The 14,054-nt window shown below is 41.9% G+C and overlaps 1 protein-coding gene and 1 pseudogene across 2 annotated transcripts in view; both read left to right on the forward strand.

Annotated features, from left to right (window-relative positions):
* LOC148147375 (uncharacterized) overlaps positions 1-8,209 on the forward strand; it is a 92,063-nt gene extending 83,854 nt beyond the window's left edge. The window contains exon 9 of the mRNA XM_087995599.1: positions 8,084-8,209. Within this exon, the coding sequence (XP_087851725.1) occupies positions 8,084-8,209 (126 nt within the window). The remainder of the gene's footprint in view (positions 1-8,083) is intronic.
* Positions 8,210-8,489: 280 nt separating this feature from the next.
* The window catches only part of LOC148147376 (adhesion G protein-coupled receptor G2-like), a 40,297-nt pseudogene continuing 34,732 nt past the window's right edge, over positions 8,490-14,054 (forward strand). The window contains exon 1 of the transcript XR_015759900.1: positions 8,490-8,545. The product of XR_015759900.1 is annotated as an adhesion G protein-coupled receptor G2-like (transcript). The remainder of the gene's footprint in view (positions 8,546-14,054) is intronic.

Raw genomic sequence — 14,054 nt, forward strand, 5'->3', positions numbered from 1 at the left:
GGTTCCTCTGTAGATAAGTTAAGTGAGTGGGGAAGATCTGGCAAATGGAATATAATGAAGCAAAACATGAAATTGTCCATTTAGACAGAAAGAATAAAAAAAAGCTTATGATCTAAATGGCGAGAGATTGCAGTGCTCTCGGGTGCAGAGAGATATATGTGTGTCCTAATACAGGAATCATTAAAGGTCAGTGTGTGGGTGCAGCAAAATATTAGGAAAGCTTATAGAATGATATAATTTAATGAGAGGGAAATGGAATACAGAAATGAGGAGGTGAGACCACATCTGGAATACTCTGTGGAGTATTGCTCACCTTATTTCAGGAAAGATGGAAATAAATGGGAAGCAGTTCAGGGAAGGTTTACCAGACTAACACCTGGAATAGAAAGGTTGACTTATGAGGAAAGGTTGGACAGACTATGTTTGTATCCATTAGAGTTGAACAGAGTATGAGATGACATGGTTGAAATATATAAGATTCTAAACGGCTTTGACTTGGTGGATGTCGAAAGGATGTTTCCTCATCTTGAAGAAACTACAATGAGGGGTCATTGTGTACGACTTGGGGCTTGAGAAATGGAGAGGAAGCAAAGTATATTTTTCTCAGAGTCTTCTTGAAAAGGTGGTAGAAGCAGAGAGCTTGAATATTTTGATGTCAGAATTAGCTAATTTCTTGTTAAAGCAAGAGGTGAAAGGTTATTAATGGGAGTGAAAAATGGATTTGAGTCACAGTTTTTTACATTTACAGTGTAAACCAGTAATAACATTCTAAAAATAATCAAGAGGTGAAACATTGAGGCTGGGGAGGAAATAAATCAGCAGAGACAAAGTATTAAGGAAACGAATAGGGATAAAGGTTCCCAGGACCTGATTGGCTGCTTCCTAGGATATTAAAGGAGGTAGCTACAGAGATACTGGATGTGGTAGCGGTAACCTTCAAAGAATCGTTAGATTCTGGAAAATTCCCAGAGGATTGGAAAACTGCCTGCCTCACACACTCATTCAAACTGTGGACCAAGTTAAACATCACACAACACCAGGTTATCATCCAACAGGTTTACTTGGGATCACGAGATTTCGAAGTGCTGCTCCTTCATCAGGTGGTTGTGGAGAATAAGACCACTCCTAAAAGATGTTGGAGAGTTGAGATAAGGGGAACATTTGTCAGGATGACAGCCTCTAACTCACAGAATATCACAGGGATCAGTGCTGGAGCCAGTGCAATGGCTTCCTCTGCACTATAAGAATTCTGTGATTCTGTATGGAGGGATATCCTTATGATGAGAGGTTGAGTAGGTTTGGCCTGTACTCGTTGAAGTCTCACAAAATGAGAGAGATGACCTTCTTGAAACATTTAAGGTTCTTTGAGGATTTGACACTCCCTAGATGCTGAGAGTTATTTCTCTTTGTGGGAGAGTTTACAGGCAGGGGGCATAATCTCAGAGGAAGGGATCACTCATTTAAGACAGAAATGATGAAGAATATCTTTTCTCAGAGGGCACTGGTTCTGTGGAACTCTTTACAGCAAAGGGCTGTGGAGACTGGACCATAAAGTGTATTCAAAACTGAGGTAGACAGATTTTTAATCAGTGACAGAGTTAAGGGTTATTGGAAAATAAGTAAGAAAGTGGAAGTGAGAATGATCAGATCAGCCATGAACTTATTGAATTGCAGAACCTTTGATGGGCCGAATGGTCTACTTCTACTCCTTATGATCTTATTAAATTGTGGAACAGGCCCAAAGGCCTGATGGCCTGCTCCTACTCCATGTCCATCTGTTTATATGTGTCCCTGCCTGCTAGGCCACAATGTTTCGCAGGTACATCTGGAACCTCCACCAGACTGGGAAGGCTGAATAGGGCCCCAGTGAGAGCTGTATTAAAGCTTCAATTTTAAATGTTTGGATTTTTTTCCAGCTGTCCAAACCTTGATCTCAGCCTGAGCCCCTGGTTAGCCCCCAGTTCTACTCCTGTTAATGTGGGATTACCCTCCAATCCGGGGTAGTTAGAGCAGTTACACAATAGCACCCACTGAAGGGCTAAGACTTGGGAATTCTCACATTTGGAGTCTGCGGACTGATTCTCCGTGATAACAATGATCATGTTTTAGTCACCATTGAAGTATTTCAACATTTATCCAAGACCCAGTGGTACTTGGGTACTGATCGAGTACACAGACATTCTGGAATGTTCCCTGACCCCCTTTCAGTTGGTCAAAACTAATTACACTTCTCATTTTCTGAGTTCTGAAGAAAGGTCAAACATTTGAAAATGTTAACTCTCTCATTTCCTTTTCCATAGATGCTGCTGGACATGTTAAATAATTCCTTTTGTGTTTATCCTTGGCAGATTTTTATTGTTTGAGACACGGTGTGACACTCTGTTGTAAAACAGTGTCACCTGAAATATCAGGGCAATGGGTATTTTCTCATCTCTATTTCTAATTAATTTATGCACTAAAAATAGATAAACCTTGCTTATTTCACTGAGCACTTACTAGAACGACTGACAAGTTGGAAATAAAAATATCTGTAAAATATTCATGGTATGAACTTTTACTTTCAGATGATCTATTTCAATATTTTTATCATATTTCTTTCCAGGACATTTTTGCCTTTTTTCCAAGTGCTGACCCATTTAAATTTACAACACAGAGTAACCTTTCCAATCATGTCAGTGTCACTACCCCAGTGACAGGCAGACCCTGTGAAACACCCCCGGTAAGGTCCAATTATTATTCAGTGTCTCCATTCTGTTATTTATAAACATTTATTTGATTGAAAACTTATCTGATGCTGTAAATTTCCACTTTAGGAATCAAGCATCAGCACACCCTCTTCAGCAGGTAATTAAATGATTTTATAAATATATTATTCTGATCTGGACAATGTACATCTCAAGTTAAATCAGTTTACATCAACAACTTACAATTTTCTTAAGCAATGAGGTTGCCATTAAGGACCCTTTCTGTGATATTTCAGGGTACTGTACATGACTGTTGTGTGATAGACGCCCTTTGCTATCACACATTGAGGTCTGCGGCAGTTGGACCTCTGTGAGACAGTTCCATCAGAAATTTAAACTCAGCTCAATTGTATGTCCATTGACGGAAATACTGGCAAAAATCCCATTACATATGAGTACTTTAAACTTAAAAAAAAGAATATGGCAGATCCGACCTTGGCCTAATCTTCACTTTCCCGCCCAATCACTGTAAACCTCAACTCCCTCGTGGATTAATAATCCAGCAGCAAGGTCTCAGCTGTTTGACAATTCAAATCCAACTGCTCATCAAGAGTGTCTGCTTTGGTGAGGATCTCATTGTAACCAACCTGGAGTATAGTAAAAGGTTTCCTCATTGGTTACTTACCACACAACTATGGGAAGTACATCTTTCCACCAATGAATCATTTAAAGCATTCGCAGATTATGGATATTGTCAGGAAGACAGACTTTTACATAAATATTCTGTTGCCAGTGATCACAAACCATTCCTTACTAATGGAACTGAATCCCATGACTGGATTAATTAAATACAGTTCTGGCCCTCAATGTAAATATCGGACTAATCGGTGACTCCTTACAGCCTGGGAGGGCCAGAAATGTAGAAGGAACCACTCGCCCTGCCCTGTTGGTGAAGCTGGTGCCATGCACCCAATTAGTGCATCAGTCACTTTATAATTCAGCAATGATTAGTGAGCTGTCTGATGTGTGCAACATGAACAATGGGGTCGTGAAATGATCCTGTTCCAGAAAAATTAAGTATTGCAATTCTCTTTGCTGCTGCTTTATTGGGACAGCATGGCTGCTTGTAGCAGATGGTGGAGGTTTGTCATGGCTTCCTTCAGTTCTCTGCCTGAAGAGAGGTCCAACTCACAGCCCATCAATCTCCACCATGAATGGAGTGAGGAGAAGGGTCTTGAACCCACCCCAGTTAGATTGGAGGACATCTGTGTGCTGGGGGCACCAATCTGATACTCACCAGCCATCCAGCCAACTGAGCTCACTGGCCACTTCAAGGGATCTGAAATGTTGTGGTAACATGTACTGTTAGACACATGTTGAAGCCTGGAACTATTGAGGGTGACGGTCAAAGGTCTAATTCATTTCGATATCTCACCATGGCTGCTCATGCCATCTGCCATTGCCATATGGTAGAAGCATTTAGAAGTGGTCACTAAACTGAAGTCACTGGAAATGCTCAGCAGGTCTGGCAGCATCTATGAAGAGAAATCAGAGTTAACGTTTCAGAACTGAGGAAGGGTCACCGGACCCGTAACGTTAATTCTGATTTTTCTTCATAGATGCTGCCAGACTTGCTGAGATTTTCCAGCAATTTTGTTTTTTGTTTATGAACACCCCATCTTTAACTGTCAAGCCTCGGAGTGAGACCAGAACCTCCAGGTCATGGCCTCATGTGGACATTTCCAACATACGTTACAGGATTGAGCTTTTATGTGGAAGTTTGGATATTGCAGACCATTTTTAACCAATTCTGATAAGAGGTTTAGCAAAATCCGTGGAGTGACATCTTAATTAGCTTCACTTCACAAACAAACCCACAGGAAACAGAATTCTAAAAACTGAATCCCCGTTCACTGAATGAAGATAGGAACCCATCAGTGAATAAAGAGACAATTAGATCCCAAACTATTTCGACTGTGTAAATGAGATATAAAATTGGAAATAAATTCCAGCCTCTGCAGTCTAGAAATCTAGAGTTTAGAAACATGAGTGTTCTAGAAATGTTCTGAGTGGATTTGATTAACTTTAAGCACCATTTTAGTCCAATACTTTGTGAGTGGAAATGGGGCATAAGTAACGCAATATTTTTACTGCTTTATAATGTTTTATCGGTGTTTTACGCTGTAGGTGAATATTTATAAGTTTGATGTTCTCCAATTTTGTTTTCTAACATTATTCTTTAATCCAGAAAATTCCAGTATCCAGAGATACCTTGATCCTGAACATTCTGGATTGGAGAGGTTACAGTCTGTCCGTTTCATTATGCTCCATTGTTTCTCTATGACAGAAGGTTCTTCATGTAAATTGGTCCAAATGATCCCTCTGTCAGATTGTGGATTTGCTGTGGTCCCAGTTAATAATTATTCTAATTTTTTGAAATATTTGACAAGTTTGAATCATTGTAAAAGCATAGTAACATAGTGGGAATATTACTGTTTAAATTATTTGTAATGAACTGATTGATGCACCAGTTTGAAACTTCGCTGCTTATAATTTAATTGAAGACTTCACTGATTGATTTGAGTCAAATCTGGAAATTTCTCTCAAACTCATTAACCAGTTAATGAAAGAGCTGAGAAAGGGATTCCACTCCCAGAATAAAACAAAGCGGGTTTACCCCGAGACCGTACTGTGGGTGTTTTCCTGTTGGTATTTCGAAGGGCTGGAGCTGATTTGTATTGACCTGATTATTTAATCCTCTCCTTCTCCACTCAGGGCCGACTGAGACTTGTGAACATTTGCAGTGCCAGCTTGATGGAAGTGAACACTGCATGGCTGCAGTTGAAATAGTGAACAAATTCATCCAGAGATTTACCAACCACACTCCTGACACGTAAATAATCATTCTCCCAGAGGGCATTGTCAGCCTCACAACACAGTTCATTTAGATATCATCCCAGTACTATGGGTTTTAACTAGACTGTATGTTCAATAATACTTGGTGCTTTTCGGGCTGTTCCCTCTGTTTGAACCTACTCTGTGCTCGTATCCCAGTCTGAAGGATGTACCCGAGGCAGTCTTGTTGAAATATCAGAGGTCTCACCTGATGACTGGAGAGAGTCAGCAAGAGACCCATTGTGTCTCTTTAGGACAAATACCAGCCAAACCACATGCCAATCAGGCAGTGGCACGGCGATTGACAGAGCCTTCCTTGGAATCATTACCCTGGGGGTAGCAGTGCCATACAGTGAGAGCTGCTGGCAGTTGATGTGCTCGGCAGTGCCACTGAGGTGGTCATGGATGATGTCAGAAGGATCCTCCCCACCGGCTCCCCCAAATCCCAGGCTCCTGGAGGAGCCACACCACTGGTCAGTAATTAGATTAGATTAAATTACCTAACATTACAGTGTGGAAACGGGCCCTTCGGCCCAACAAGTCCACACTGACCCGCCGAAGCGTAACCCACACATACCCCTACATTTACCCCTTACCTAACACTACGGGCAATTTAGCATGGCCAATTCACCTGACCTGCACATCTTTGGACTGTGGGAGGAAACCGGAGCACCCGGAGGAAACCCACACAGACACGGGGAGAACGTGCAAACTCCACACAGTCAGTCGCCTGAGGCGGGAATTGAGACTGGGTCTCCGGTGCTGTTAGGCAGCAGTGCTAACCACTGTGTCACCGTGCCGCCCACTAATGTAGCAGGGATAGTGCTGTGGGAAGTTGCAGGGAAAAAGGGGCCAGGAGGGTAGGAAACAAATGCAGGGGCACCTCTCATCAGCCCATCCCTTCCTTATCTGCTATCCCTCAATTAGTTCCTGATTGCCTCTGATTGAAGGACACCAACACACACTCTCCCCAGAGATGACAAGCAGTCCACACAGTTTGATCAGTCCAGCACGCCACATAGCACCATGCCCACTTGTAGCTGCGTTAATCCCAGCAGAGGTGGAGTGATGAGGCCATCTTGTGATCCATTATTCGCACTTGCAGAATGTTTCAGAGAACACCTCTGGGACACCTGGACCAACCAACCCCAACCACCCCGTGGCTCAACGCTTCAACTCCCCCTCCCACTCCACCAAGGACATGCAGGTCCTTGGACTCCTCCATCGCCAGACCATAGCAACACGACGGTTAGTGGAAGAGCGCCTCATCTTCCACCTAGGAACCCTCCAACCACAAGGGATGAACTCAGATTTCTCCAGTTTCCTCATTTCCCCTCCCCCCACCTTGTCTCAGTCAAATCCCTCAAACTCAGCACCACCTTCCTAACATGCAATCTTCTTCCTGACCTCTCTGCCCCCACCCCACTCCGGCCTATCACACTCACCTTGACCTCCTTCCACCTATCGCATCTCCAACGCCTCTCCCCCAAGTCCCTCCTCCCTACCTTTTATCTTAGCCTGCTGGACACACTTTCCTCATTCCTGAAGAAGGGCTTATGCCCGAAACGTCGACTCTCCTGTTCCTTGGATGCTGCAACACATTTTCAGCACTTAAGGGCCTTGACTATGAGCATGGTGGGGAAGTCTAGCTGCAGCCCAGACCCTAATTCTGGTGAAGATGGGAAGTCAACAGGGTTCAGGTAAAACACCATCCCACCTAATTATTTACCCTCCCTGTCTCCAAGCTTGTGAGAACACCAGTGAGAACAGGATATTCTGCTCTAGCCTCATGCTAGTGTTATCCATGAAAATCCTTTGCGAGATTGATAAATAGGGGGGCAGAAATTAGGATTTATATTGCTTCTTTTACCATCAGCAAGCTCAGGTAAAATTGGTATCAAATGGAGAAATCTTTCTTGATATAAGGCGTTAAACTTGCACATTTCTGTGTTGCTTCCATGGAATGCTCATTATATTTTGCACACATCCCTATTCTGTTTCACTACATGTGTGGAGCCCAATACACTTCAGGACAAGTGCTGGAAATTATACCTATTCCCAGAAAGGAACTACAGAAAGCAAGCCATTGTCTTGTGAAACCAGCATCCCCAATGTTTGAACCACTCTGGTCTCTTTCCTAACGGCTGGATCGAGCTTGCAAAATAATTTAAGTGTGTTACATGTTACATTGCCATTTAAAAATGTCTGCACAAATGGGACTCAGTGGCCTACTCCTTCTGCGAACTCATGTTAATATTTGTGTATACTCTGAGTAGGGCAGCAGTTGGTACGGAAATCAACATCGCTACAATGGACATTCATCTGGGAGTTTTACCCTTCCATGTTTGTGTGTGTCTCCAACAGAACTCGTGCTGTATGAAGCAGTTTCTCCACAGAGATCAATGTGCATTGTCTGAGAGAATGTTCTCCTGAGAGATGACAAGTTTCCAAACTGGGATCAGTATTGGAACCCTTGTTTTTCCTGACTTATATTAAAATTCTAGATCATGGAGTATAGGGGCCAAGCTTCCAAGTTTGTAGAAGATACAAAACTTCAAGACACTGTAAACTGTGAGGCTAGTAGTGCAGCACCTCAAAAGGACATTGATGGGATGGTAGACTGGACATAGAAGATTCAATGCAAAAAAGTGTGAGGTGATGCACTTTGTTAGAAAGAACATAGAGAGACAGTATGAAACAAAGGCAATTATTCTAAAGAATGTGCAAGAGCAGAGAGACCTGGGAGTACATGTGTGTGAGTCATTAAAGCTGACAGCACAAAGAATAAAGCATCCTTCACTTTATTAACAGAATAATAGAACAGGGAGAGGATGCTGAACCTGTCTCAGACACTGGTGAGTCCTTAGTTGGAGTATTGTGTAAGGTGCTGGGGTACCACACTTTAGATGAATGTTAGAGAGTGTTGAAGAAGTTTCTGAGAATGTTCCAGAGATGAGATCCTTCAGGTATGAAGATTAGATTGAACAGTTGGAATTATTGGTCTCAAGCTGGAGTACTATGTATATTCTGCTTGCGAGTTAACATGAAATTAGACCTTTACACCATTGTGACAAAGCAGCAACTGTTTTATTCCCCATATTGTTCAGTCAGACTAACTCTGAGCCTGTGAATGTAGGCCAGCTGCCGTCTCTGTTGTATCCAGATGTTAAGCCTAACCTTGAAAAAGGTTCAGTTTGACTTTATGTCTGCAGACCAAGAAGTCACATGGGTCTATCTCTGGGTAGACATAATATGAGGTTACATGAACTTGTCACCAGGAGGTTTGTAAGAGGTCACACACCCGCTCCAAACTATTACGATTGACCTTGAATTAAAGGAGACTGTAAAACATAATATATGTACGTATGAGTCAGGATCAGAAATAGGCTATCTGACCCCTTGAGCCTGCCCTTGCCATTGAAGATCTTATTGAAGATCATGGGAGTGGGGGGAGGGGTTGCTGATCTGAATGTAACCTCAACTCCACATTCTGCCTCCTCCTCCCATAACCTTTCACCCCTTACCAAGAATCTATCTACCTCTGACTTACAAATACTCAAAGTTTCTGTTTCCGCCATCTTTTGAGGAAGAGTGTTCCAAAGATACATGATCCTCTGAGAGAAAACAACTCCCCTTATTTCCATCTTTAAACCCTTTGTTTTTAAACAGTGACCTCGAGTTTTGGGTTCTCCCATAAAGAAAGAACATCATCTCCACATCCTCCACTTCGATTCCTTCCAGGTCTTACATTTCAATCAAGTCCCCTCTTACTTTTCTCAGCTCCAGCATTTACAAGACTAGTTTGTCCAAACCTTTCTCATTAGCCAACATGCCCACTTGGGTCTCTTAAACCTCCTCCTTCATTTCCATCCTTCCTTAAATAAGGGATCAGTGTTATACATAGATCCACCGATGTGATCTCACTGGTGCCCTGCATAACTGGAGCACAACCTTCCCACTTTCGTATTCAATCCCTCTCACAATAAACAATTACGTTCTAACAGCATTCCTAAATACTTGTTGTACTTGCATGCTAGATGTCTGTGATTAATTCACTAATAAACCCAGATTGCTGTGTTTCACAAAGGTCTACAATCTCTCCATTTAGAAATGTTTCTGTTTTATTTCTCTAAAACGGGGTAGTTGCAGTTTCCCACATTATACTCCATTTATGAAATCTTCACCCAATTATTTCTCTGTAACCTGTTGTAGCCTCAATCTGTCCTATTCATGACTCTGTATTCTACCTATTTTGGTGTCATCAACAAATTTAGCAATTCTGCCTTTGGTTTCTTAATCCAATTCCTTTATATAAATTATACAAGTTGGAAGCCCCAGCATTGATTCCTGAGGCACATTATTTGTAACACCTTGCCAACCAGAAAAAGGCCTATTTATGCCGCCTTTCTGTTTCCTGTTAATGAGTTAATCTTCGGTCCATATCAATGTGTTATACCCTACACCCTCAGGCTTTATTTTCCTCCCTAAACTTTGACATGGTGCCTTCTGGAAATCAGTGCAGTATATCCACCTTTTCCACAGCACATGTTACTTCTTCAAAGAGCTCTAGTAAATTAATTCATTTTGTTATGGTTTCCCTTTCACACAGCCTTGTTGACTCTGCCTAATTATTTTCAATTTTTTTAAGTGCTCTATGATAATATCTTTGATCATAGCTTCTAATATTTTCGCTCTGACAGATTTTGTATAAAGGAATTGCATTAATTATCTTCCACTTGAACAGATATTTCCCCAAATCCAGCAAACTGTGCAATATGAGAAACTACATATCTACTTTCACTCGCCGCCACTTTTAAGTCACTTGGATGGAGTCCATCCGGACCAGAGAAACTTGTCAGCACAAAGCTCCAGCAGTTTGCTCAACAGCATTTCCCTCATGATTGTAAATTTCTTTCCATCTGTGGCCTATTATCCTGCTCTGATAAGGCCTTGCTGTCATCACAAGATTGAAAAGATCTTCTGAGTAATACAGTGGTTAATATTCGAAGATTATTCTAATATGAGTGTTTGAGGGAGAGTTGAGCTAATTAAACACAAAGAAAGGCAATACTGCAACAGACACAAAGATCTGGTTTCCAGTGGAGTCCTGGAGACTCCTATACCCATTAAAATGGTGGACACGACCCAGATGTGAAACTGTTGGATGCATTTCTGACAGATTCCATTTTCACTGGAAGGGAAAAGATAGCAGCATATGATTCAAACATGAAGGAAACCTAAAATTAGCAGGCCCCTTTAAACTCAGTGTTAAGTTCAAACAGATTCATTTTTGCCTTAGCCAGGATCTTAATCTACGATGTGAGGTCACAGTTTGTTTCCGAGGAGACTGAAATGCTCTTGAGGGACGGATAATGTCCATAAAACTGTAATGATGTGAAGTGATTTAATTTTCCAACCAGGTAGAAGATCTTAATGTATAGGTTGTCTTTGTCATTGAGAATTGAAAACTGTTCTAACAATTACATTTTCCAAGGGCTATCACTATGTCACCATGAAAATCCCTAACATGTACTTTGCATTTCGAAAATGAAATTCCATGAAAGATATTGACATTTTGTGAAGTTAGTATTTTGCATGTCTTTCCACAGCAATGTGACCATTGCAAGAGGGAAAACGGAACATAAATCAAGGCTTCAATATCAGTTTCAGAAAATTGAATGGAAAAAATAATGGGACTTGGTTTAGTTAAATTCCCAACCTCTGATGTTTCCTCCTATAGGTATTGAAGCAGTCAGTGCATCATAATTTCAAGTCTACCTTGTTTTGAGAATTGTGCATTGGATTGGAAATTTACTAATTATTTAAGATAGGAAAAAGAGGGAAACCAGTTGCAACACCTCCTGTCGGTTTAACATTGTTTGTGGGAAAAGTACATGCATCTGATGTTCGGGCTAAAGTGACAGACTAGGAGGGGAGATCATCCAATTTAGAGTCCAATAATATTGAAGGGCTACATAGTTCTTGAAGACTGATGACTTACTCCAGACTGAATTTGGTGGTTGTGTTAATTTCAGCATCGATGTGGCTTAAAGATGTCGATTGATGGTTTATCCATTTTGTGTGGAGACAGCAGCGATAGGTTGAGTTCTTTTTACAACCTTGGTCTGTGGCAGGTGGATAGTCAAGATCAGCTGACAGGGTTCAAAACTTGCAAACTGGATAGAGAGAAAGCGACAACAAGGAGAACCCACTCCTGCTTTTCATTCTTCAGTGTCTCAGATGTTTGCTCAGTAAGACAGCTGCTTAAACATATAAAGAGGTTTGTTGTCACATGGCATTGTCTGTCCAATTGCCCAGTTACCCAAGTGTGACACTGGTAAGTACAGTCCAGCTAGAACTTGATTCAATCATGGCTGGGAATTCCTCTCTTAGCCAGAATCCCATTGTCCAAATGATTAGTCCTTGAATTATTGAATCATAGAATATCAGAGGACAGAAGGAGGCCCTTTGATCCATTTGGTCTGTACTGGCTCCTGAAAGCACTCCCCAGCCAGTCCCAGTCTCTAGCCCTATCTCTGTACCCCTGTAATCCATTACTTTCAAATATATATCCAGTTCTCTTTTGGAAGCTGAAATGGAATCTGACTCCATCCCTCTCCCTGGCAGCACGTTCCAAATCTTAGCGACTCTCTGAGGAAAGAAGTTTCTCCTCATTTCACTCCCAGCTCTCTTGCTGGCAATCCTGAAATTTCTGGTAAATCTCCTTTACACTTGCTCCAGGGCTTTAACATCCTTCCTTAAATAAGGTGCCTGGAACTGAATACAATGCTTCAAATGTGGTCTGACCAATGATTTACAGAGGTATGGCATCACCTCCCTGCTTTTATACATTTGGCTCCTATATAAACCCAAGGATCCTATACGCTTTCTCAATAACTGTTTCAAACTGTCTGACCACCTTCAGAGAATCATCCACATAACCCCTGAGTTCCCTCTGCTCCTGTACCTCCCCTCAGGGTGGTACCATTGAGCCTGGATTCTGTATCGTGATTCTTCTACCAAAATGTATCACCTCAAATTTCTCTGCTTTGAAATTCATCTGCCAGGTGTCTGCCTATTTGGTCACCTTGTCAATGTCCCTCTGAAGTCCCTCAGTATCCTCCTCCCAATTCACTATTCTCCTGAGCTTAGTGTTATCTGCAAAGTTAGAGATTTTACCCTTAACACCCAACTTCAAATCATTTGTATGAATCAGAAAAAGCAAGGGTCCCAACACCAGACCCCAGGGAACAACAGTTTCAACTCATCTCCAGTCTTAGAAATGCTCATCTACACTTACCGTCTGTTTTCGACCTTGTAGCCTTGGTCCCATGCTGCCAAGGACCAATCAATCCTAAACCTTTCTAATTCACGAACCATCCTGCCGTGTGGCACCCTATCAGATGCTTTCTACAAGTCCAAATGTACAGCATCCACAGCACTACCCTCTCCACTGCCTGTTTCACCTCAACAAAGAACTCAATTAAGTTTGTCAGATACTGCTGAAACTTGACAAAACCGTGTTGACTGTCTATAGGTATATCGTTACCTTATCCCCTGTTATAGCTTCCATCAGATTTCCTCCTATTGATAACAAGCTGACAGGTCTGCAGTTTCCTGGGTTATCCTTTGCCCTTTCTTAAACAATGATGTCACTTTGCAATCCTTCAGTTCCCCAGAACTAAACCTGTGCTCAGAGAGAGCTAAACAATTTCTGTCAAAGACTCACGTATTCTCTCTCAGCAATCTAGGATGCATCCCATCTCGGTCAGGCAACTTCTCTACCTGGAGTGCTGCCAGCCTTTTTGACTGATTTTGATCCTTTGCCAACATAATATCAAACACGATTAATACTATGATCGCTATTTCCCAAATGCTCCCCTACTCTGACATTCTCCACTTGGCCTCCCTCGTTTCCTTGGACCAGATCCAATACTGCTCCCTCTCTGTAGGACTGGAAATGTACTGTTCCACACTGTTCTCCTGCACACTTGTTTACTGACTAGTCTACCCTATGGTAATTGCAATCACCAACGATCACAATCCAACTTGTCTTGAAGATTTCCATAATCTGCCTGCAAATGTTCTTTTCTATTTCCTCCCCATTATTTGGACGTCTATAATAAATATCTAACAAGGTCACCACTCCCTTCCAGTTTCTCACCTCTAACCATATCGATTCCCTCACTGCTGCTACATCATATCCCACGAGACAAATCTCTGTTTCCTGTCCCCAGTTTTGTTCACTATACTCCGTACATTTACATACATACAATTTATCCTGCCCTTATTTCTTCCTTGGCCAATGGAAGGTGACCATGTCTTTGTTCACCATCAACACTCAATCCTTCCCTCACTTCCTTTTCCCTATTCTCCATCTTCTCTGTTTAGCCCTCTCTGGTACCTCCAAAACTAGGTCCATTAGTCAACCCACATCCCTGCCTTACAAGTTTAAACCCACACTCACTACACTAT

The sequence above is a fragment of the Chiloscyllium plagiosum genome, unplaced genomic scaffold, assembly GCF_037043375.1.
Source record: "Chiloscyllium plagiosum isolate Xiang-an unplaced genomic scaffold, Cpla_swu_hap1 HiC_scaffold_17, whole genome shotgun sequence".
In the NCBI taxonomy this organism is placed as follows: Eukaryota; Metazoa; Chordata; class Chondrichthyes; order Orectolobiformes; family Hemiscylliidae; genus Chiloscyllium; species Chiloscyllium plagiosum.